This window comes from Lolium perenne, chromosome 2 (genome assembly GCF_019359855.2).
Source record: "Lolium perenne isolate Kyuss_39 chromosome 2, Kyuss_2.0, whole genome shotgun sequence".
In the NCBI taxonomy this organism is placed as follows: Eukaryota; Viridiplantae; Streptophyta; class Magnoliopsida; order Poales; family Poaceae; genus Lolium; species Lolium perenne.
The window spans coordinates 10,975,044-11,001,409 of NC_067245.2; the positions used below are offsets into that span (position 1 = coordinate 10,975,044).

Consider the following 26,366-nt stretch of genomic DNA (forward strand, 5'->3'; position numbering starts at 1 on the left):
TACTTGGTGTCCTCATTCACTTGGCGCTCGGCCTTGGAAGCTTGGTGAACCAACTCAACCATGTTGGAATAAGGTTGAAACTCCACAATCCTCTTGATGGGGTAGTTGAGGCCATTGAAGAATCGAGTGATGGTTTGGTGCTTGGATTCTTGGATGTTGTCTCGCATCATAGTCAACTCCATCTCCTTGAAGAACTCCTCTACGGTCTTCGTGCCTTGCTTCAATTTTTGTAGTTTGTTGAAGAGGTCAGTCATGTAGTGTGTTGGGACAAAGCGAGCTTGCATCTCTTCCTTCATCTCTTCCCAAGTGTCAATTGGGGGTTCACCCTTTTCTTCCCTTAGGGCGAGTACTTGCTCCCACCAAGTGTTGGCATAATCCTCAAACTCAAGAGACGCCATGGCCACTTTCTTGGCACCGGAGTAGTTGTGGATGCGGAAGATCTTGTCAACCTTGAGTGCCCATGCGAGGTAGGCCTCGGCATCGTCTTCACCTTTGAACTTGGGCATGTTGAACTTGAGCTTGCCGTACATGTTCTCTTCATCTTCCAAGTTTCTTCGGCGAGGGCGGATGCCTTCATCTCTTTCGGCTTGAGGTGGTAGAGGAGGTCTTCCACGACCAACCATAGCATTGGGTTGGCGTTGAAGTTGCACACTAGCTTCACTTGGTTCGCGATGATGGAATTGTTGAAGGTCTTGACGAGGTTGTGGACGGTGTACATGGTTGTCCATTGCATCTTGCTCATGTGGCGGGTTGCCTCTTCCATTTTGATTATGGCGGGGGTGATTCCGGAGATCACGCCGAGGTTGCTCTTGATGACCTTGGCCTTGGGGTTGGTCGTCATGCCCATGGCGGGCATGGCGATCCACTTGATGACGATCTTGTTGTAGAACTTGTTCTTGTAGAGGACGTTCATGAGGACGAGCATGGCGATGGAATTCTCCTCGCCTTGAGTTGGAGCGAGAGTCTTCATGACGAGCATGCGGGCGACGAGAGCGAGGAGGTCGCTATGCCTTGAGTCGGAGCTTGAGGAAGAATGGCGGTCATGGGAGTAGTCTTGCGTCGAGCTTGATGATGATGAAGTAGAGCGATGCCGGTGTCGACGTCCCAAGTTGTACATGCCAATTCCGCTTAACAAGATTGTTTTTGGTGAGAATAACTCCACGACGAAGATACCAACCAAAATTTTTAATTTTTAATGGTATCTTCATCTTCCACAACTTCTTATTGCTATCAACTGGTAAATCAGAAAGAAGGATCGCAGTGTAGAAAGATTTTACGGAAAAATTACCATCTACATGAAGGTTCCATCAAAATTCGTCTGGTTCAGGCGATAAATGAATATCTCCGAGCCATTGAATTAGGGTATTCCATGCCACAAGTCTTTGTCCAAGTAAAACCCGTCTGAACGTCACATTCGGAGGTGAGGTAGCCATTACAGTAGCGATGGTATCACCTTGGCGACGAGCAATCCTATACAGAGCAGGATACTGTTCACTTAAGGGTGCATTGTCTAGCCAAACATCTTCCCAGAATCGTATCTATGCTCCATTCCTGATTGAGAAAGTACCATGGCGAAAAAATACATTTTTTGTCGCCATAAGACCAGCCCAGAAGTGAGAATCCCCAGGTTTCCAAACCACTTGGGATAATGTCTTCGAACCGATATACTTTCTCCGAAGAATAGTTTGTCAAGTCCCATCCTCAGTAAGTAGCTTAAACAACCATTTACCCAGTAGAGCTGAATTCTTGACCTCCAGGTCATGAACTCCAAGCCCTCCTTGATCTTTGGGACTACAAACTATACTCCACTTAACCAGTCGATATTCTTTTTCTCGCTGTCCCCTTGCCAAAAGAATCTGGATCGATAGTAATCGAGTTTATGCAGAATTCCTTTCGGTAGGATGAAGAATGATAACATATACAGTACCATATTTGTGAGTACCGAATTAATGAGTACCAATCTTCCTCCCAGGGACAACAATTTACCTTTTCAACTACTAAGGCGTTTTTGTAATCTTTCTTCCACTAATTTCCATTCCGCGATTGTAAGTCTCCGATAATGGATCGGAATACCTAAATAACGAATAGGAAATTGGCCTTGCCCGCAACGAAACAACTCTGTATACAGAGCCGTATCATTTTGGGCATCACCGAAACAGAACAATTCGCTTTTATGGAAATTGATTTTCAATCCTGACAACTGCTCAAAAGCCGCCAAAATTAATTTCAGATTTTGAGCTTTTTCAAAATCATGATCCATAAACAGAATTGTATCGTCGGCATATTGAAGTATAGATAAACCACCATCAACCAGATATGGAATCACTCCTTCAATCTGGCCATCAGCCTTGGCCCGCTCTATGAGTATAGCCAGCATATCCGCTACAATGTTAAACAACATCGGTGATAACGGATCCCCTTGGCGTAACCCTTTTCGTGTTTGAAAATAGTGGCTGGTGTCAACATTAACCCGGATTGCGACACTACCTCCATACACAAAATCATTTATTAGAGCGTGCCACTCTGGAGAAAAACCTTTCATCCTGAGTGTCTGCTGTAAGAAAGATCACTTGACTTTATCATACGCCTTTTCAAAATCAAGTTTTAAAATAACCCCGTTTAATTTCTTAGAATGCATCTCATGTACCGTCTCATGCAAGACCGCCACTCCGTCTCACGGCACCTCCTGGGCAGCTCTTTTTCCAAATGGGGTGTCCCAGCCTGAGCATCAATTGATACATACGGCTTTATTTCTTTAAAAAAAGACTCAGCGGCACAGCAGCTAGTACAAAACTTATTACATAGTTCAAGGATCACACAACAGAACGAGATGGTGTTCCACGGCGAGGTCCCGTCCTTCCCCTTGCTCCTGAAGATGTGCCTCGATGATGCCATTCTCTAGCGCGGTCGTTTTCCCCTGGAATTACATAGTTCAGTTGATGCCTGGCTCAACTGCCTGCGTGCTCCACCCCTGTAAAAATCCTTTCCTCCTCTTCTCTTTGCTGTAAACAATCTGGGGACTGCTACTAAGCATCTAATTTTATTTCTTGATGTAATTCGCCGATTATACACTCAAGTAGCCAACCTATCAAAACGATGCTTACTTATTTCGTAATGTCTGCACTACGAGGGAGCGAGTTACTAGAGTTTGGACGAGCGATCTGCATACTCTTGTACCATTGCCCCGAAGAGGGAGGACGGTTGTTCGATCAACCTCGTTGGCTCATCAAATTCCTTTACCAGTCCTGGACAGAAATACTGAGATTTTATAATGTAGAACTCCAAAGAACAAATGACTAACTGAACCAAGTGAAAAAACATGATTCTAGTTCTCTGAACCAGACCTACCTAGCAAACGTTCATCTTTGTATAAGAAAATGAAACGGTAGAATCGTGCAGAATATTATTAGTTTTCTATCGAAAGCTGTGGGGCAGTAAAAAGACCAACCTGCGTCCAGCACCAAAACTCTATCACAGTCCATGACGGTTGGTATTCTGTGTGCAATGCTGATTATGGTACACGATGAAAACTGTTCTCGCGTGATCTTCTGGATTGCGGCGTCAGTTTGAGAATCGACTGAAGCAGTTGCCTCATCCATGAATAAGACTTTATTCTGCTTCAGTATCACACGACCAAGACAAAGAAGCTGTCTTTGGCCTACGCTCCAGTTCTCCCCACTATCAGCCACTGCGAAGAAAGTTAATGGAATGGGTATTATATATCAACTGTCTAGTAAAATAGAATAATTATTAGAAGGGATAGTAAATCGTAATTGTATTGGCATCATTTTTTTATGTACATTTAGCTTCTTTGCCTGACCATATATCACATACATAGTGTTCTCGGCAATAATACACAAACCAGTAATACCCAAATATGTTTATTTGGTCAATATGCGTTTATTCCGTACGATAGAAAATTATTTTATGCTCTTATGCAAATTGATAGTTCTGAATTTAGGCTGTGCCATTTGGATTCAGTTATTAAGCTCTGGATTATTTTTCGCATTGTCAGTGTCCATTTGGCAACTATCATAGTAAAGTATTCCCAAACTAAATATTTTGTTAAGATTGGAGGTGCATTCAGTACATGGTAGCTATGGTTTGATGAGGATTGGTTGCCAAATATGTAAAATTCATGATATTGACAGCCTACAGGTCTGTTACGTTATAAACTTTACTATCTGAAGTTCTGAACTATTTATCCCATTTATTATTTGAAAAGGGGTGGGGGTTCAGAACTTTGGACTAGTGAATGATCTTAATTCATAACTAGGCAACACTTCTTCAGACAACACTTCGGGAAACATATTAAGCAATTAAGCCTGAGTGGTAGATGCAACTTAAGTGAACAAAAACACAACAGAAGTATATTAATAGCAAACCTAGAGCGTCAAGCTTTTGAGGTTTTGAAGCTACTACATCCTTCAGTTGGCAACGCTCCAGAGCCTGCAAACATGTGACGTAATTCCAACAGCTAATTAGCACAGCGCATCACCAAGGAGGAAGGATGGAACAAACATTTTACACAGTACCTGCCATATTTCAGAATCTGAAAACTGCCCAATTGGATCAATGTTACTTCGAATTGTCCCTTCGAAGAGTACTGGTTCCTGGGGAATTATGCCAAAGCGGGACCTCAGATCATGTAGACCCAATGCACAAAGGTCTACTCCATCAATGATTATCTTCCCCTCTGCAGGCTCTACAAGCCTAAAGAATGCTTGAATCAAAGTTGATTTGCCACTGCCTGTCCTTCCAACAACGCCTATCTTTTCACCACCTCTAATGCTGACAGTGATGCCTTTCAGAATTAGAGGTGTATTTGGTCGATACCTGACCTGAAAGGATAAAATTGATGAGCTCAATTGGTCGAATAAATCCCTAATTGCAAAGAAAAATATTCAAAACATTATACACTGTATTGAGTGTAAAATAGACCAGTAGTTGCACCAATTTTATGTTGAATAAATAAGAAAGTACTATAGGACTTCATATTTAAGTACTTAACCTTCTAACCTTTAAATCGTTGATATCAATATCTCCATGAGTGGGCCAATTCGGAGGAGGGTGGTCATCTTTTTTCCACGCTGCCTCAGAAGGAAGAGTGCTGAATTGATTTACCCTCTCCACAGCAACCATATCATTTTCTAACATACAGCTGATGGATATTGCGTAGTACACCAGAAAATTGAGAGAAAGGCCATATGAAAGAGACATGCCAACAAATTCTGTAAAAACATAGCACACGTCACTTCCTCCCGGCTATATAAATCTGATGATCTTAAATCCACAAAGATTACTTTACAAGATATATCAGTTTAAAATGCATTGTCCTATCTCAAAAATAAAGTTAAAAATAATTATAAAAGGTCAATCAGTTATGCAACTTATGAAAAAAACAATCATCCACATCTTCATCCTATTAACTAACATCAAGACAACCCAAAATGCAGCACTGCATTCTTTTATTAGGGGCAAGCTTCTGAATTTAATGAAGCGGAAATTAGTGTATTTATCCTGAAATGATATGGCAGCTGATCTATGTTACGGTACGGTCAGATCTATTATATATATTCAGTTGGTACCTTTCTTGATAAAATTGCTAGGCAGGCTAATCATGAGAAAAGCTGTTATTGACAATACAAGTGTTCCAATCAGCTCCAGCCGAAACCCAAGCCACTCGTTTGCTGCATAGTTGTGGAAGTTCATGCGCAAACTTGAATTGATTCTGTCTAAATTCTCCTGGAAAAATTCACTTTCCTTGTTGAAACATCTTATGGTTGTCGCACCTACAACAGTCTCAGTGAAGTGATCAATAATCGGTGCTTTGGTTACTCCTTCAAGTCGAGTTAACTCCCGTGAAGTGGCAAGATATCGATTCTGCAGAGAAGGGGAAATTGCAAGTTATATTGAGCATTCTGTTTCTATGAGCAGAATTAACTAAGGTGTTTCGAGGTGAGCTTTAGAAGAAGAGCATGCATACCCTGTACCAAATGTTCAATAGCAAGAGTGGAATCACAGCTATAACTGATGGCCAAGCAACCTGGCAAGTAACAATTATGGTGCTAAATACTGAAATGTACATTGAAATTGTCAGGCCAACAAAGAAGGCCAGCACATCATCTATGGTTGTTTGGTCAGATGATGCCTGAAAAAAAACAAGGGGGGGTTATCAACTCAGTACTTCAGTACATAGCAAAATAATTGTATAACACACTCCTGATTTTGCAAAACAAAAACTAGAACATACTCTTTCTTTCTATAAATTTCGGAGTTCAAGTAGAGCAAAGCTTACAAGGTCAAACTAGCTCTGTTAGCATTTATTCAATTTAAAAGAAGGGACCAGAAAAATAAGTTTTGCCAAGTTAGTAACATATAAATAACTTAGGCAAATGGGAAAGTTCATGCTATAACCAAATAAGTCATACGAGATATTTACCCGGCTAAGAATCCTTCCTGAAGGAGTGGTGTCAAAAAATGACATCGGGGCATGCAAAATGCTGTCAAACATCTTATTGAAAAAGATCTTAGCTGTTTGAAGACCCAACACTGTCTCGAGAAGAGTCTTAATTACTTGAAGGACCATTGAAACACCAGCTATGGCAAAATACACTCCAATAAACAAGGAAGGATTAAACGGAATGCTGCCTGATGTTTCATATGAAAGCCAATAGTCACTAGCCATATCAGAAGCTTGCCACACCAATGATAATCCCAATATGCCCACAATCCCCCACCAACCCCAGGCCTGGGTCATGTATAGCTTGTACACACGCCAACTTACTTGTCCACTTTCTCTTTCCTCTTCTTGTATAATCTTGGAAGTGGCTGCTTCTATTTCTGGTGCAACAATCACCTTCTCGCCCTTTCCGATGGATCTAGAGTGGAGAGAAGGGATTCTGATTACTGCAGCAGGCTGAGAATGTTTAGTCTTCTCCACTTGTCGACCCTGTTCCACCAGTTCCATTGAACTATCATGAGCAGCAACAAGAGCCGAAAAACCTGCACCTGCTTCTAGTAACTCATCATACTTTCCTGACTGTACAATCATACCATCTTTCATGACCTGCTTATATTCACATGGTAAAAACATGAGTATACCGTTGTTTATGTTGGTTTGTTTCATATATCATTTGAAATTTTGCTCTTGCTGGACACTAGATAGTACAGCAGTATGCTGAGAAGTGAGAAGTAATCATAAGAACTAACTTTTTCATATAATTGTATGCAAGAATGATATGAAAATTAGCATAATAACACCAGAGCCAGCTGTAGACTGTGGACACATGCTTAGAAAGTACACTAACTGTTTTTCTTTTTTGTTTAAAGAATGTGTAGATGCTTTCCTTAGATAATAGAAGAGCTTAACTGCCTCCTGGCCTCTTGCTTTGGAAGAAACAAAAAATACTTCAATGGCTACTGTTTTCACCAGAAAGACAATAAACTTACGAATATGGTGTCGACATTATGCAGGAAATCCACTTGGTGAGTTACGAGCAAGATGGTCTTCCCCTTGAGCATGCCCCTTAGACATTCCTGGAGCAGAAAGATCACCCGTCTGATACCATTCAAAATATGTGGCATATAATAACAAAAGGTTCACTTTGATTAGTTGATATCAGTGATAGTTATACCGAGAGAGTTATTTCAACCTTGTACATCTAAATAGGGAGCTACTTCATTCATTTGTTTTTAGTTAGAACAGCATAGAAGAACAACCATCACATGCATTTCACAAGTATTGCCCTAACTCTTGGTTATTATTTATTAATTAATTGTCACATATTAGAACAATGATTGGTAAAATACAATGAAGAAAGGAGAGTACCGCAGTATCATCAAACGAAATTCTTGGAAGAAGCAAAAAAGAATTTACCTTGAAGATATATGAGCCCGTGTGTGCATCTACAGCACTGAAGACATCATCAAGGAGATATATATCGCATTTTTGATAAACTGCTCTGGCAAGCTGAATGCGCTGTTTCTGCCCACCACTGAGATTGATTCCTCGCTCTCCTATTTCTGTCTGGTCACCGAATTCCATCATTTCCAAATCCTTCTCCAGGCAGCAAGACCGTGTGACTTCTTTATATCTTTCAGGATCCATTGGCTGGCCGAATAAAATATTCTCTTGAATGGTCCCATTTTTTATCCAAGCTGTCTGTGCAACATATGCAGTACTACCACATACCCTAACCTGTTAAAAAAAGAAGCACGAGGATTGAAATTCAAAACTGCTGAGCAACATATAGACAATATGATAAATATGAAAAATCTGTAGCCTAATGTGTATCACTTGACGTTCCTTAATTTAAGAAGCCAAGAAAGTATCATCCAATTCTTCATGTGATTCCAGAATTCCTTATGGATACTTGAATAACCGAGTATCATAACTGTATTAAACCACTGTTTTCTACCGGGCGAGACTTCAGCCATTGCCACCTATTTCACAAGAACTGTATTTCTCAGTTGGAAGATTTGACCTTGCACTCAATTTGCATCCAACTTTAAGTGGCAAAATCCTCAATTTTGTCTTATGAATGTTGCATAAATAATTCTCAAGAAATAAGAAGATTTTTGAACCAAATGAATGAGCAAAATAGCACAGTATTTTCGATCAACAAGGATGTCCATTTTGTATAAGAAGTAACACTTTTACCTTGCCTGAAACCTTGTCCATCTCCCCCATAATACAGGACAGCAACGACGACTTGCCAGACCCGACCGTTCCAACAACCGCTGCAATCTCGCCTCTTCGTACCTCCATATTAATCCCCTTCAACACTGTCTCTAAGATGGGTGTTTCTTCCACAATACTTTCATCCTCCTCACCTTCATCGTCCTCTTGTTCCGTTTCATTCTCCTTCTTGCCCCTCATGTCCCACGCAAACATGCCATCACGCACCTCCAGGACCACCCGGTCTGCTCCAATGCCGGTGTGAAGGACATGATCCACCGTAGCATCATCGAGCTCTGCATCAAGCAGGTACCTGTCAAGCCTTCCAAGCGACACGGTGGCCTGCGTGATAGCCGCGATCGCCTCCGGAAAGCTCTGCATAGGTCCATCGAGCATTCGGAAGAAGGCGGTGGCGGTGAACACCTTGCCAGCATCCAGCTGTACACCTGTCAGCACGCAAGTGCCAAAGACGAGCACGGTCATGACAAGCGGACCACTCCAGAGCACGACGGTGTTGGCGCACATGAAGTACATGGACTTGGCGAGCCACCCGAGCTCAGCCTCCCGGAGCTCGCGAACCTTGGAGCCGAACGTCTCCTCCCACGCCTGCAGCTTGATGACGCGCATGTAGTTGAGCAACTCGGTGATGGCCTTCATCCGCTCGTCGCGCTTGCCGAGGAACTTGGACTGGTACTCGAGATTGCGGCGGTTAGCAAAGGCCACGACGACGGTGACCACGGCGATGGCGGCGACCGCGGTGAGCACGGCGGGGCCGAGGTGCGTGTAGAGGAGGGCGAGCGCGACGGCGATCTGCAGCGGCATGAGCCAGAGGTTGTGGAGCTGGTACGTGACGTTGGAGACCTCCTCGGCGTCCACCTCCATGTAGTTGACGATGGTGCCGGCGCCGTGCGCGCGGCGCGCGCCCGTGGAGAGGCGCAGCGACTTGCGGTAGACGGCGGCGAGCAGCGCGGCGCGGATGCGCATCCCGAGCTTGTGGCCCTGGAACTCGTAGTGGTGCGACGCGAGCGTCTCGGCGGCCTTGCCGGCGAGGAGCACGGCGACGAGCCGCAGCCCCTCCGCCGCGCCCCCGCCGCGGCGCACGAACTGGACGAACCGGTCGACGAGCGACGGGCCGATGTACATGACGGAGAGGTGCGCGACGCCGAGCGCGGCGGTGAGCAGGAACTGCGGCCAGAAGGAGCGCAGCAGCGCGGCGGCCACCGGGTGCCCGGGCTTGGAGGAGGTGGAGGCGGGCCAGTTGGAGAGGAAGAGCGCGTACGCTGCCTCGGCGGTGTCGGCCGGCGCCACGGGCGGGACGTCCTTGTCGCTGAGCGTCGCTGTGGAGCCCTTGGCGATGAGCGGGTCGATCCAGCTGAAGGTCGCCAGCGAGAGCCACGACGCCGTCGCGTAGGCAGAAGAAGAAGCGCCGCTCTGCTCTGCCTCTTCGGTGGCGGCGGCGGTCGTGTCGTCGGCCAGGCCCGTGGAGCCGTGGACCGCGAAGTAGAGCAGAGGGAGCGAGAGGACGAGCCCCGCGAACGCGATGGGGTCGTCGGGGAGGATCGGGACACCAAAGGCGTACCGCGCGGCGGCGGACCCGGAGAAGAGCGCGGCGAGCCCCGCGGTTGCGAGCCAGAAGAGGCGGAGGTGCGCCGGGTGGGAGCGCCGTGCTGACGCCGCCGCTGCCGCCTTCTCCGCCGCGACGGTGCCCGCGGCCGCGAGGTGCGCGAGGAGCTGCGCCGCGAGGAAGGCGCACTGGACCGCGCGCCAGAACGCGTCGACGCCGTCCCGCGGGGAGAGGCGCAGGGCCGCGAGCGCTAGCAGCAGGAGCGACGCGGCCGCGAGCGCCGTGGAGGCCGCGAGCGCGAGCCTGTGCCGGAAGCTCCTCCTCCCTCGGCGGTGCGCCGCGGCCGGTGCTGGCTTGGCGAGGAGGGGCTCGTGGTGCTCGTGGGTGGCGCGGGAGGATCGGAGGCGGAGGCGGGCGCGGAGGGAGAGGGCGAGCGCGGCGAGGAGGAAGAGGAGGTCGACGGCGGCGAGGAGCGCGCGCTGCGGGCAGGGCGAGAGGAAGAGGAAGGCGAGGCGGTCGGGGAGGGGCGCCCGCGGCGGCGGGGAGCATGCCGTGGTGGCGAGCCACCACGGGACGGAGGAGGGCAGCATGGCGGCGGTGGTCGGCGTGGGTTGGCAGGGCGCCGCCTTGTGTCACATTTGTTCCGCGTTCCGTCGGGGTTTTCAGGTGTGGGGAATGTGGACCAAGCCAAGTTGTCTTGGGAAAGTCTTAATTCTTTTTTGAACAAGCATGGGAAAGGCAGTGCTGTCGCCTGTCGGGTAGATGACACGTACCGGCGTCCAGCAAAAGACGACAGCGGGAATTGGGTGAGGCGGCGTGGTGGGAATGGTTCCGTGGAATGTAGGGAGCAGCCGAGCACGGCCGTCGTTGATTCCCCTGGGCGGTCGGAAGAATCGCTTTGTCTATGGTGCTTTCCTTGGTGGGTCTTTTTCTAGTCCCTCCCTAAATAAAAAGAAGTGCATAATTTATGTGAATTCAGATATATATATAAATCGTCTACATATATCTATATTTAGATAAATTTTGATATGCTTTTATAAATTTTGATTACAAGTTGGAAAAGTGTTCCTATAATTACAGGTATATTTTATCATACATAAATAAAGTTTAGCAAAAAAAAAACTAGGTTTTAGCAAAAGGCCATAAGTGTGCAATGCTGTTATTTTTTGTGTGGGTTATTGTTTTATATCCATTTGACAGTTATAATAAATTTAAAATATCGGTGAATTATATAGAATGAGAATTACCGAGTTCATCGGAATGTAGGTACAAACATAAGCGGTATGTTTTTTTTGTGACGGCTCTCCAAGTTATTTCTTATCGCTACGATTGCTATAATGAAAGGGGAACGTGCCGAGAACCAACCTGAGGTTGGGTGGTTAGGAGGGTGGTTGTACCCCCAGCTCACCAGAGTTCAAATCCCAGATTTGACATCTGTGTGTCTCATAAAGGCGGAATATTCATTCAGTGGGAGGCGACGTTCCCGTCGACAGCGAGGCGCCTGTGGTGACTTCGTCAATTTCAAGATTCAATCCGCCGGCTCAGTCTTCCGAAGGTGCTCATAGGGGTAGGGTGTGCGTGTGTGCGTTCATAGGGGTGAGTGTATGCGCGTGTATGTGAGCGTCTGCGTTTGTACTGTGTTTCTCAAAAAAAAAAAGGGGAACGTGCCACATTCTGCAAATCAAAATCGCGGTCGAAGCTGTTAGATAATTTACTGCCCGGTTAGATTTTCCACCCCCATTCCACCTTCGTATGTTTTTGCAAAGACCATCCCCCCCCCCCCCCCACTAAATAACATCTTCTTCCCATTACCCAATTGATGTCTACGTGTGCTTCTATTCTTGTAGACAGTGTTGGGCCTCCAAGAGCAGATGTTTGTAGAACAGTAGCAAGTTTTCCCTTAAGTGGATTACCCAAGGTTTATCGAACTCAGGGAGGAAGAAGTCAAAGATATCCCTATCAAGCAACCCTGCAATCACAATACAAGAAGTCTCTTGTGTCCCCAATACACCTAATACACTTGTCAGATGTATAGGTGCACTAGTTCGGCGAAGAGATAGTGAAATACAAGTGGTATAGATGGTGGTAATATTGCAGGAAGTAAAGATGCAGTAAAACAGTAAACAAGCGGTGCCAGAAAATAGCTTGCTAGCGTGGGAAGCAATTCTCTGTGGTGTAAATTATTCGGAACAAGGCCTAGGGATCATACTTTCACTAGTGGACACTCTCAACATTGATCACATAACTGAATAAACAAATACTACTTTCTCTACACTCTCTTGTTGGATGACAAACACCATTCATTGTGTAGGGCTACAAGAGCACCTCAATGCCGGAGTTAACAAGCTCCACAACATTCGATGTTCATATTTAAATAACCTTAGAGTGCATAATAGATCATTGCAATTTAGACCAAGAACTAACATAGCGCACACACTGTCACCATTACAATATGAAAGGGGGAATAGATCACATCAATACTATCATAGTAATAGTTAACTCCATAATCTACAAGAGATCACAATCATAGCTTCTACCAAGTACTACATGATGCACACACTTTCACCATTACATCATGAAGGAGGAATAGACTACTTTAATAACATCACTAGAGTAGCACATAGATGATATTCAACTAGATCACAAAGCTCATGATCACATAAAGATCACATGGGAGAGAGAGATGAACCACATAGCTACCGGTACACCCCTTAGCCTCGAGGGAGAACTACTCCCTCCTCATCATGGGAGACAGCTGCGGCGATGAAGATGGCGGTGGTGTCGATGGAGATGCCTTCCGGGGGCACTTCCCCGTCCCGGCGGCGTGCCGGAACAGAGACTTCTGTCCCCCAGATCTTGGCTTCGCGATGACGGCGGCTCTGGAAGGTTTCTCGTACCGTGGCTTATTCCTTTAGGGTTTTCGCGACGGGGTCCTTAAGTAGGCGGAAGGGCAGCCTCGGAGGGGCCCTGGTGGGGCCACACAATAGGGGGCGCGCCCCACCCCTTGGTCGCGTCGCCCTGGCGTGTGGGGCCCCCTGGCTCCCCTCTGGTCTCTCTCCGGTGTTCTGGAAGCTTCCGGGAAAAATAAGGTTCTGGCCGTTGATTTCGTCCGATTCCGAGAATATTTCCTTTCTAGGATTTCTGAAACTAAAAACAGCACAAAACAGGAACTAGCACTTCGGCATCTCGTTAATAGGTTAGTTCCGGAAAACGCATCAAAACGATATAAAGTATGAATAAAACATGTAGGTATTGTCATAAAACTAGCATGGAACATAAGAAATTATAGATACGTTGGAGACGTATCAAGCATCCCCAAGCTTAGTTCCTACTCGCCCTCGAGTAGGTAAACGATAACAAGGATAATTTCTTAAGTGACATGCTACCAACATGATCTTGATCAATACTATTGTAAAGCATATGAGATGAATGAAGTGATTCAAAGCAATGGTAAAGACAATGAGTAAACAACTGAACCATATAGCAAAGACTTTTCATGAATAGTACTTTCGAGACAAGCATCAATAAGTCTTGCATAAGAGTTAACTCATAAAGCAATAAATTCAAAGTAGAAGGCATTGAAGCAACACAAAGGATGATTAAGTTTCAGCAATTGCTTTCAACTTGTAACATGTATATCTCATGGATAGTTGTCAACATAAAGCAATATAACAAGTGCAATAGGTAGATATGTAAGAATCAACGCACAGTTGACACAAGTGTTTGCTTCTAAGATAGAAGGAAGTAGGTAAACTGACTCAACATAAAGTAAAAGAAAGGCCCTTCGCAGAGGGAAGCAGGGATTAAATCATGTGCTAGAGCTTTTTAAGTTTTGAAATCATATAGAGAGCATAAAAGTAAAGTTTTGAGAGGTGTTTGTTGTTGTCAACGAATGGTAATGGGTACTCTAACTACCTTATCAACCAGACTTTCAAGAGCGGCTCCCATGAAGGACGTTATCTCTACCAGCAAGGTAGATCATCCCCCTTCTCTTTTGTTTACACATGTATTTTAGTTTCATTATTGATGACACTCCTCCCAACCTTTTGCTTACACAAGCCATGGCTAACCGAATCCTCGGGTGCCTTCCAACATTCACATACCATGGAGGAGTGTCTATTTACAAAATTAAGTTGCTTACTGATAGATCAGGGCAAAGCATGTGAAGAGAATTATTAATGCAAGTTAATTAATTGGGGCTGGGCACCCCATTGCCAGCTCTTTTTGCAAAATTATTGGATAAGCGGATATGCCACTAGTCCATTGGTGAAAGTCTGTCAGAAGTAAATGACAAGATCGAAAGATAAACACCACATACTTCCTCATGAGCTATAAAACATTGACACAAATAAGAGATAATAGCTTTTGAATTGTTTAAAGGTAGCACATGAAGTATTTACTTGGAATGGCAGAAAATACCACATAGTAGGTAGATATGGTGGACACAGATGGCATATGTTTTGGCTCAAGGATTTGGATGCACGAGAAGTATTCCCTCTCGGTACAAGGCTTTGGCTAGCAAGGTTGTTTGAAGCAAACACAAGTATGAACCGGTACAGCAAAACTCACATATGAACATATTGTAAGCATTATAAGACTTTACATCGTCTCCTTGTTGTTCAAACACCTTAACCAGAAAATATCTAGACTCTAGAGAAATCAATCATGCAAACCAAATTTTAACAAGCTCTATGTAGTTCTTCATTAATAGGTGCAAAGTACATGATGCAAGAGCTTAAACATGATCTATATGAGCACAACAATTGCCAAGTATCAAATTATTCAAGACATTATACCAATTACCACATGCAGTATTTTCTGTTTCCAACCATATAACAATGAACGAAGCAGTTTCAACCTTCGCCATGAACATTAAGAGTAAAGCTAAGAACATATGTGTTCATACGCAACAGCGGAGCGTGTCTCTCTCCCACACAAGCATGAATTTATTCAGAGAATGAAAATAACAAAACGAAAATAAAAGCACATAGACGCTCCAAGTAAAGTACATAAGATGTGACTGAATAAAAATATAGTTTCAATAGAAGAAACCTGATAAGTTGATGAAGAAGAGGATGCCTTGGGCATCCCCAAGCTTAGACGCTTGAGTCTTCTTGAAATATGCAGGGATGAACCACGGGGGCATCCCCAAGCTTAGGTTTTTTACTCTTCTTGATCATATATCATCCTCCTCTCTTGACCCTTGAAAACTTCCTCCACACCAAACTCGAAACAACTCATTAGAGGGTCAGTGCATAATCGAAAATTCACATGTTCAGAGGTGACACAATCATTCTTAACACTTCTGGACATTGCACAAAAGCTACTGGAAGTTAATGGAACAAAGAAATCCATCCAACACAGCAAAAGAGGCAATCGAAATAAAAGGCAGAATCTGTCAAAACAGAACAGTCTGTAAAGACGAATTTTTTAGAGGCACTGGACTTGCTCAGATGAAAATGCTCAAATTGAATGAAAGTTGCGTACATATCTGAGGATCACGCACGTAAATTGGCAGATTTTTCTGAGTTACCTACAGAGAACCCTGCCCAAATTCGTGACAGACAGAAATCTGTTTCTGCGCAATAATCCAAATCTAGTATGAACCTTGCTATCAAAGACTTTACTTGGCACAACAATGCAATAAAATAAGATAAGGAGAGGTTGCTACAGTAGTAACAACTTCCAAGACTCAAATATAAAACAAAGTTGCTGTAGTAAAATAAACACATGGGTTATCTCCCAAAAAGTGCTTTCTTTATAGCCATTAAGATGGGCTCAGTAATTTCAATGATGCACTCGCAAGAAATAGGAGTTGAAGCAAAAGAGAGCATCAAAAAGCAAATTCAAAACACATTTAAGTCTAACCCACTTCCTATGAAAAGGAATCTTGTAAATAAACAAATTCATGAAGCATAATGCAACAAGCATAGGAAGATAAAACCAGTGTAACTTCAAAAATTTCAGCATATAGAGAGGTGTTTTAGTAACATGAAAATTTCTACAACCATATTTTCCTCTCTCATAAAGATTTTCAGTAGCATCATGAACAAACTCAACAATATAACTATCAAATGAAACATTCTTATCATGAGCTATATGCATAAAATTATTACTCTCCACATAAGCATAATCAATTTTATTAGTTGTAGTGGGAGCAAATTCAACAAAGTAGCTATCATTATTATTCTCATCAAGTGTAGGAGGCATAGTATAATCATAATAAAATTTACTCTCCATAGTAGGCGGCACCAAAAGACCACTATCATTATAATCATCATAAATAGGAGGCAAAGTATCATCAAAGAAAATTTTCTCCTCAATGCTTGGGGGACTAAAAATGTCATGCTCATCAAAACTAGCTTCCCCAAGCTTAGAATTTTCCATATCATTAGCAACAATGGTGTTCAAAGCGTTCATACTAATATCATTGCTACTAGCATGCAAATAAGGTTCCATAGGTTTTTTAATTTTTGCAACACACCATTTATGTCTTAACTCAGGAAATAGATTAAAAAGCTCACAGTTGTTTTCCATTATGCCTTACTAGTGTTTAACAAGAAACAAAAAGATGCAATTGCAGGATCTAAAGGAAATAGCTTCGAGCACACACAATGGCACCAGAAAATAACTTAGTTACCTGGGACCGGAGTATGAGCGCCTTTTACCTTTCCTCCCCGGCAACGGCGCCAGAAAATAGCTTGATGTCTACGTGTGCTTCTATTCTTGTAGACAGTGTTGGGCCTCCAAGAGCAGATGTTTGTAGAACAACAGCAAGTTTTCCCTTAAGTGGATTACCCAAGGTTTATCGAACTCAGGGAGGAAGAGGTCAAAGATATCCCTCTCAAGCAACCCTGCAATCACAATACAAGAAGTCTCTTGTGTCCCCAACACACCTAATACACTTGTCAGATGTATAGGTGCACTAGTTCGGCGAAGAGATAGTGAAATACAAGTGGTATAGATGGTGGTAATATCGCAGGAAGTAAAATGTAGTAAAACAGTAAACAAGCGGTGCCAGAAAATAGCTTGCTAGCGTGGGAAGCAATTCTCTGTGGTGTAACTTATTCGGAAACAAGGCCTAGGGATCATACTTTCACTAGTGGACACTCTCAACATTGATCACATAACTGAATAAACAGATACTACTTTCTCTACACTCTCTTGTTGGATGACAAACACCATTCATTGTGTAGGGCTACAAGAGCACCTCAATGCCGGAGTTAACAAGCTCCACAACATTCGATGTTCATATTTAAATAACCTTAGAGTGCATAATAGATCATTGCAATTTAGACCGAGAACTAACATAGCGCACACACTGTCACCATTACACTATGAAAGGGGGAATAGATCACATCAATACTATCATAGTAATAGTTAACTCCATAATCTACAAGAGATCACAATCATAGCTTATACCAAGTACTACATGATGCACACACTGTCACCATTACATCATGAAGGAGGAATAGACTACTTTAATAACATCACTAGAGTAGCACATAGATGATATTCAACTAGATCACAAAGCTCATGATCACATAAAGATCACATGGGAGAGAGAGAGATGAACCACATAGCTACCGGTACAGCCCTTAGCCTCGAGGGAGAACTACTCCCTCCTCATCATGGGAGATAGCAGCGGTGATGAAGATGGCGGTGGTGTCGATGGAGATGCCTTCCGGGGGCACTTCCCCATCCCGGCGGCGTGCTGGAACAGAGACTTCTGTCCCCCAGATCTTGGCTTCACGATGGCGGCGGCTATGGAAGGTTTCTCGTACCGTGGCTTATTCCTTTAGGGTTTTCGCGACGGAGTCCTTAAGTAGGCGGAAGGACAGCCTCGGAGGGGCCCTAGTGGGGCCACACAATAGGGGGCGCGCCCCACCCCTTGGCCTCACCGCCCTGGCGTGTGGGGCCCCCTGGCTCCCCTCTGGTCTCTCTCCGGTGTTCTGGAAGCTTCCGGGAAAAATAAGGTTCTGGGCGTTGATTTCGTCCGATTCCAAGAATATTTCCTTTCTAGGATTTCTGAAACCAAAAACAGCACAAAACAGGAACTGGCACTTCGGCATCTCGTTAATCGGTTAGTTCCGAAAAACGCATCAAAACGATATAAAGTATGAATAAAACATGTAGGTATTGTCATAAAACTAGCATGGAACATAAGAAATTATAGATACGTTGGAGACGTATCACCAATCCCCTAGAAACCCACGACTCTCTATTACTACCAAGAAGATACACATCACTTCTCTCCCCAATCCTCCTCTAGCAAACTCTGCTCGAATTGGAAGAAGTTAGGAGACGTTGAGGATGTCACATACACGCGGGGGTGGCAAGGCAAATGTAAGCGATGATGTTCTTGTTTTTTTTAACACAAGTGGGGTCAAAAACCCCTGTGGAGCTTTTATATAACATGTGGCAGGTACAAATTATAGAAAGGCCCCTTATCGTCTCTTGCCCTAAAGAACCTAAGATTTGAAGAACATGCCCTCCACTTTACAAACAACACCCTAAAAGATAAGCAGAAAAAGAAATCAAGGACAATGGTGCCTCTGCCACCCAGCGGCGGCGAACTCAAGGCGTTTCCGCCGAGCTCTGAGAGCAGGATGCTCGAAAGCTCAATTCCGGCAACCAGATTGAACCCCTGGCAACCGCTGAAGGGTCGGGGACGAACCACTTGACCTTCCAACGGCGTCGAGGTCTAGCAATTGATCAGCAGGGCCTCCGCCATGGAGGTTGAAGAAGACGGGCCACCATTTTGGCCGAGTATCACGGCGACGAACCTGGTCACTGCGTGTTGCACGCGAGGAAGAACAACTCTAGGTCGCCACTAAGCAGATCCAATAACAGCAGCTTCATCTGGAAGCCCCTCACCATCTCCACCACCACGAGGGGGTACCAAGACGAAATCGCCCAGATCCGGTGAGCGGCTGGAGAGCTTTATTGAGGAGGTTGCCAAAGTTCTGCCGCCGCCCGTCTCCGGCTCCAACCACCATAGCACCACGAGCAGCTGCATCACCACCGCAGGCAGTAGAGAGCAGCTCGAGCTCCACCACCGCCACCTCCCTACGGGCATGACGCCAATATCCACAAGGGTAAAGCAAAAATTAGGCAAGATCTAAACCTAAACTAGCCATAGCTACTCTGGCGCTTTACCTCAACCAACTCCGGCCGGCTAATCCGGTGGAGCGGCCTTGGATCAGCCTGGTATGAGAGAGGGGACGACCAGGGAACTGTAGCTAGGTGAGAGGAGGAAAGGGGGAGAATGAGTGGTGATGATGTTCTTGTTCATCTCCGTGTCTCCTACAACGAGCACCTCCTGATCTGGCTGCCACGATGCTATTCGTCCGGAAACCAACCTCCCTGGGTCTAGTCAAAGCCAAACTGCTTAACCTTGGACTACCTTCCTTTGACCAAGGGGTATTCACGGATTCATCTGAATATACAAAGCTAACAATGTCAAGGAAACACGAAAATTTTACAATAATATTCCTTGCACATGACTTGAGTAAATGGTATATGTAGATATTTTTCGGTGATGCATATCTAAGTTTTAGAGAAATATTGCTGAAAAGTTTGGATCAGAAACACCTCTATCTATGTTGATTGCCGAGTTCTTAAGGAAACATGGGTCCATCAATGTGAGATGTGAAGGTACATAGTGTTTACATCCATTGGTACATTATCCAATGGTTGACAAGAGAATTTTTTAGATTTTCAGAAAAATATCTAGATATATCTAAATTTAAATAAATCTTAGACATCTATTTATAAACAGTAGAAGTAGCTAGAATTGATAACTCTACCACCGGGTTCAATTGTTCAATACCCATGATACCATGTATGCCCGCCAATGCATAAGAGAATCTCCAGTCGCGTCCCCCAAACCGTCCCCCAAAGGTATTTGGGACGCGCCGGACAAAAAAACGTTCCCAGCCGCGCGCCCCAAAGGCCTTTTTTGTCCGGCGCGGCTCAATACGGTGTCCGGCGTCCCGAGCCCGTCCTCGCTACACAGGGGACGCTCCGGGCACGCCGGACACAACGAAATGAGAGGCGAGGAGGCGCAGGCCCGACACGTCAGCGGCTCGGATGCTCAACCGCCGCCTACGTAGCAACGGTGCAGTTGCCGGGAAGCGGAACCGTCGCATTGGCAACCGCGTCGACCGATGCGCCGACCACCGGAATGGAGTGCGGACTCCTCGGAAGAGCAACCACCTCTCTCTTCGACTTCTGTGCCGCCGTTCATCCATGCTCAATAAGACCCGTACGTCGGCGATTTTGGATCTTCAACCGGCCGCCATTCATCCAAGCTGATAACGCGTGAAGCACACGTCCGTTGGGAACCCCAAGTGGAAGGTGTGATGCGTATAGCAGCAAGTTTCCCTCAGTATGAAACCAAGGCTATCGAACCAGTAGGAGATGAAGGCCACGTGAAGGTTGTTGGTGAAGGAGTGTAGTGCGGCACAGCACCAGGGATTCCGGCGCCAACGTGGAACCTGCACAACACAACCAAAATACTTTGCCCCAACTTAACAGTGAGGTTGTCAATCTCACCGGCTTGCTGTAAACAAAGGATTAAACGTATGGTGTGGAGAATGATGTTTGTTTGCAGAAAACAACAGAGAACAGAGATTGCAGTACATTGTATTTCAGATGTAAAAGAATGGACCGGGGTCCACAGTTCACTAGTGGTGTCTCTCCAATAAGATAAATAGCATGTTGGGTGAACAAATTACAGTTGGGCAATTGACAAATAGAGAGGGCATAACAATGCACATACATATCATGATGACTAATATGAGATTTACTTAGGGCATTACGACAAAGTACATAGACCGCTATCCAGCATGCATCTATGCCTAAAAAGTCCACCTTCGGGTTAGCATCCGCACCCCTTCCAGTATTAAGTTGCAAACAACAGACAATTGCATTAAGTATGGTGCGTAATGTAATCAACACAAATATCCTTACACAAAGCATTGATGTTTTATCCCTAGTGGCAATAACACATCCACAACCTTAGAACTTTCTGTCACTGTCCCAGATTCAATGGAGGCATGAACCCACTATCGAGCATAAATACTCCCTCTTGGAGTCACAAGTATCAACTTGGCCAGAGCCTCTACTAGCAACGGAGAGCATGCAAGATCATAAACAACACATATATGATAGATCAATAATCAACTTGACATAGTATTCCATATTCATCGGATCCCAACAAACACAACATGTAGCATTACAAATAGACGATCTTGATCATGATAGGCAGCTCACAAGATCTAAACATGATAGCACAAGAGGAGAAGACAACCATCTAGCTACTGCTATGGACCCATAGTCCAAGGATGAACTACTCACGCATCAGTCCGGAGGCGGGCATGGTGATGTAGAGCCCTCCGGTGATGATTCCCCTCTCCGGCAGGGTGCCGGAGGCGATCTCCTGAATCCCCCGAGATGGGATTGGCGGCGGCGGCGTCTCTGGAACTTTTTCCGTATCGTGGCTCTTGGTAATAGGGTTTTCGCGACGGAGAGTTTAAGTAGGCGGAAGGGCAGAGTCAGAGGAGGCACGGGGGCCCCACACCATAGGCCAGCGCGGGCCCCTCCTTAGCCGCGCCGCCCTATGGTTAGGGTGCCTCGTGGCCCCACTTCGTATCCTCTTCGGTCTTCTGGAAGCTCCGTGGAAAAATAAGGCCCTGGGCGTTCGTTTCGTCCAATTCCGAGAATATTTCCTGTGTAGGATTTCTGAAACCAAAAACAGCACAAAACAGGAACTGGCGCTTTGGCATCTCGTTAATAGGTTAGTGCCAGAAAATGCATATAAATGATGTAAAGTGTGTATAAAACATGTGAGTATTGTCATAAAACTAGCATGGAACATAAGAAATTATAGATACGTTTGAGACGTATCAAGCATCCCCAAGCTTAGTTCCTACTCGCCCTCGAGTAGGTAAATGATAACAAATATAATTTCTGAAGTGACATGCTGCTATCATAATCTTGATCAATACTATTGTAAAGCATATGAAATGAATGAAGTGATTCAAAGCAATGGTAAAGACAATGACTAAACAACTGAATCATATAGCAAAGATTTTTCATGAATAGTACTTTCAAGACAAGCATCAGTAAGACTTGCATAGGAGTTAACTCATAAAGCAATAGATTCTTAGTACAAAGTTATGAAGCAACACAAAGGAAGATATAAGTTTCAGCGGTTGCTTTCAACTTCAACATGTATATCTCATGGATAATTGTCAACACAAAGTAATATGATGAATGCAAATAAGCAAGTATGTAGGAATCAATGCACACAGTTGACACAAGTGTTTGCTTCTAAGATATAAAGAAGTAGGTAAACTGACTCAACATAAAGTAAAAGAATGGCCCTTCGCAGAGGGAAGCATGGATTACTATTTTTGTGCTAGAGCTTTTATTTTGAAAACATAGAAACAATTTTGTCAACGGTAGTAATAATTCATATGTGTTATGCATAAGACATCCTATAAGTTGCAAGCCTCATGCATAGAATACCAATAGTGCTCGCACCTTATCCTAATTAGCTTGGATTTACATGGATTATCATTGCATAACATATGTTTCAACCAAGTGTCACAAAGGGGTACCTCTATACCGCCTGTACAAAGGTCCAAGGAGATAGATCGCATTTGATTTCTCGTTTTTGATAGATCTCAACTAAGGACATCCATACCGGGACAACATAGAAAACAGATAATGGACTCCTCTTTAATGCATAAGCATTCAACAACAGATAATATTCTCATAAGAGATTGAGGATTAATGTCCAAACTGAAACTTCCACCATGATCCATGGCTTTGGTTAGCGGCCCAATGTTCTTCTCTAACAATATGCATACTCAAACCATTTAATCATGATAAATCTCCCTTACTTCAGACAAGACGAGCATTCATAGCAACTCACATGATATTCAACAAAGGTGTAACAATTGATGGCGTCCCCAGAAACATGGTTACCGCTCAACAAGCAACTTATAAGAAATAAGATACATAAGCTACATATTCTTTACCACAATAGTTTTTAAGCTATTTTCCCATGAGCTATGTATTGCAAAGACAAAGAATGAAATTTTAAAGGTAGCACTCAAGTAATTTACTTTGGAATGGTAGAGAAATACCACATAGTAGGTAGGTATGGTGGACACAAATGGCATAGGTTTTGGCTCAAGGATTTGGATGCATGAGAAGTATTCCCTCTCAGTACAAGGCTTTGGCTAGCAAGGTTGTTTGAAGCAAACACAAGTATGAACCGGTACAACAAAACTTACATAAGAACATATTGCAAGCATTATAAGACTCTACACTATCTTCCTTGTTGTTCAAACACTTCACCAGAAAAAATCTAGACTTTAGAGAGACCAATCATGCAAACCAAATTTTAACAAGCTCTATGGCAGTTCTTCATTAATAGGTGCAAAGTACATGATGCAAGAGCTTAAACATGATCTATTTGAGCACAACAATTGCCAAGTATCAAATTATTCAAGACAATATACCAATTACCACATGAAGCATTTTCTGTTTCCAACCATATAACAATGAACGAAGTAGTTTCAACATTCGCCATGAACATTAAAAGTAACGCTAAGAACACCAGTGTTCATATGAACGAGCGGAGCATGTCTCTCTCCAATACAAGGAATGCTAGGATCCAAGTTTATTCAAACAAAAACAAAAATAAAAGCAAACAGACGCTCCAAGTAAAGCACATAAGATGTGACGGAATAAAAATATAGTTTCACTAGAAGTGACCTGATAAGTTGTCGATGAAGAAGGGGATGCCCCAAGGCATCCCCAAGCTTAGATGCTTGAGTCTTCTTGAAATATGCAGGGATGAACCACGGGGGCATCCCCAAGCTTAGACTTTTTACTCTTCTTGATCATATTGTATCATCCTCCTCTCTTGATCCTTGAAAACTTCCTCCACACCAAACTCAAAACAAACTCATTAGAGGGTTAGTGCATAATCAAAAATTCACATATTCAGAGGTGACATAATCATTCTTAACACTTCTGGACATTGCCCAAAGCTACTGAAAGTTAATGGAACAAAGAAATCCATTCAACATAGCAAAAGAGGCAATGCGAAATAAAAGGCAGAATCTGTCAAAACAGAACAGTCCGTAAAGACGAATTTTTTAGAGGCACTTAACTTGCTCAGATGAAAAAGCTCAAATTGAATGAAAGTTGCGTACATATCTGAGGATCACACACGAAAATTGGCAGATTTTTCTGAGTTACCTACAGAGAGGCCTACTCAAATTCGTGACAGCAAGAAATCTGTTTCTGCGCAGTAATCCAAATCTAGTATCAACCTTACTATCAAAGACTTTACTTGGCACAACAATGCAATAAAGTAAAGATAAGGAGAGTTTGCTACAGTAGTAACAACTTCCAAGACTCAAATATAAAACAAAAGTGCAGAAGTAAAATTATGGGTTGTCTCCCATAAACGCTTTTCTTTAACGCCTTTCAGCTAGGCGCAGAAAGTGTGAATCAAGTATTATCAAGAGATGAAGCATCAACATTATTACCAGGGGAGTTGGGAGTTTTCTCAACAATGCATTGTATCTTGTCTATGTAAGTAACTCCTCTTTCGTTTCTCTTAGGCTTACTATCCTCATCAAACAAATTTTCAGGAACAAGCCAAGCATAGTTATTTTCTAGAGCTTCATGCATCCCTAGGAGCTTACTAGGTATCGGTACTTTTATCTCCCTCTCACCATTGACGTTATTAGTGTACTTCAATCTATCCATGTCCATCTTTTTAAGTGTTTTTGCAAAATCGGTACAAAAGCCAAGCCTCTTATGCTTAATAAAAACTTTTCTAGCTTCTTTAGCTATATCACCAAATTCTCTAAGAAGGACCTCTGAAACAAAATCTCTCTTTTCTCCCATTTCCATATCAGAGAGTGTAAGAAACATATGTTGCATTATAGGATTGAGATTAACGAATCTAGTTTCCAACATGTGTACTAAAGAGGCAGTAGCACTTTCATAAGTAGGAACAACATTTACCAAGTGTCTATCTTCAAAATCTTCAACCATACTAACATGAGTGAAAAATTCTTCTATATTATCTCTTCCAATGATAGAACCTTGCCCTACCGGTATATCTTTCAGAGTGAACTTAAGAGGAAGCATGATGAAATAAACAAAAGGAAAATAAAGTAAATGCAAGTAACTAATTTTTTTGTATTTTTGATATAGAGAAAGCAAACAAGACAAATGAAATAAAGTAAAGCAACTAATTTTTTTGTGTTTTTAATATAAAGAAGCAAACAAAACAGAAAATAAAATAAAGTAAAGCAAGACAATAACAAAGTAAAGAGATTGGATGTGAGAGACTCCCCTTGCAGCGTGTCTTGATCTCCCCAGCAACGGCGCCAGAAATTTAGCTTGATAACGCGTGAAGCACACGTCCGTTGGGAACCCCAAGTGGAAGGTGTGATGCGTATAGCAGCAAGTTTCCCTCGGTATGAAACCAAGGTTATCGAACCAGTAGGAGATGAAGGCCACGTGAAGGTTGTTGGTGAAGGAGTGTAGTGCAGCGCAACACCAGGGATTCCGGCGCCAACGTGGAACCTGCACAACACAACCAAAATACTTTGCCCCAACTTAATAGTGAGGTTGTCAATCTCACCGGCTTGCTGTAAACAAAAGATTAAAAGTATGGTGTGGAGAATGATGTTTGTTTGCAGAAAACAACAGAGAACAGAGATTGCAGTAGATTGTATTTCAGATGTAAAAGAATGGACTGGGGTCCATAGTTCACTAGTGGTGTCTCTCCAATAAGATAAATAGCATGTTGGGTGAACAAATTACAGTTGGGCAATTGACAAATAGAGAGGGCATAACAATGCACATACATATCATGATGACTAATATGAGATTTACTTAGGGCATTACGACAAAGTACATAGACCGCTATCCAGCATGCATCTATGCCTAAAAAGTCCACCTTCGGGTTAGCATCCGCACCCCTTCCAGTATTAAGTTGCAAACAACAGACAATTGCATTAAGTATGGTGCGTAATGTAATCAACACAAATATCCTTAGACAAAGCATTGATGTTTTATCCC

General features: G+C 43.6%; 1 protein-coding gene across 1 annotated transcript; it reads right to left on the minus strand.

Annotated features, from left to right (window-relative positions):
- Positions 1 to 2,722: 2,722 nt before the first annotated feature.
- LOC127331149 (ABC transporter C family member 4) lies at positions 2,723 to 10,944 on the minus strand. The gene is made up of 11 exons (XM_051357209.2): positions 8,663 to 10,944; positions 7,880 to 8,200; positions 7,453 to 7,539; positions 6,443 to 7,069; positions 5,987 to 6,151; positions 5,589 to 5,883; positions 5,020 to 5,231; positions 4,536 to 4,841; positions 4,386 to 4,449; positions 3,449 to 3,688; positions 2,723 to 3,245 (listed from the first exon to the last, which is right to left on the minus strand). Exons 1-11 carry the CDS (start codon positions 10,832 to 10,834, stop codon positions 3,142 to 3,144), a joined length of 4,593 nt encoding a protein of 1,530 aa, XP_051213169.1. The 5' UTR covers positions 10,835 to 10,944; the 3' UTR covers positions 2,723 to 3,141.
- Positions 10,945 to 26,366: the final 15,422 nt, after the last annotated feature.

Coding starts and splice junctions, on each gene's coding strand:
- LOC127331149 (XM_051357209.2), bottom strand. CDS start 10,834: ATGCTGCCCTCCTCCGTCCCGTGGTGGCTCGCCACCACGGCATGCTCC. Junction 5,884..5,986: donor TATTGAACATTTGGTACAGG/GTATGCATGCTC, acceptor CCTTCTCTGCAG/AATCGATATCTTGCCACTTC. Junction 4,842..5,019: donor TTGATATCAACGATTTAAAG/GTTAGAAGGTTA, acceptor TTATCCTTTCAG/GTCAGGTATCGACCAAATAC.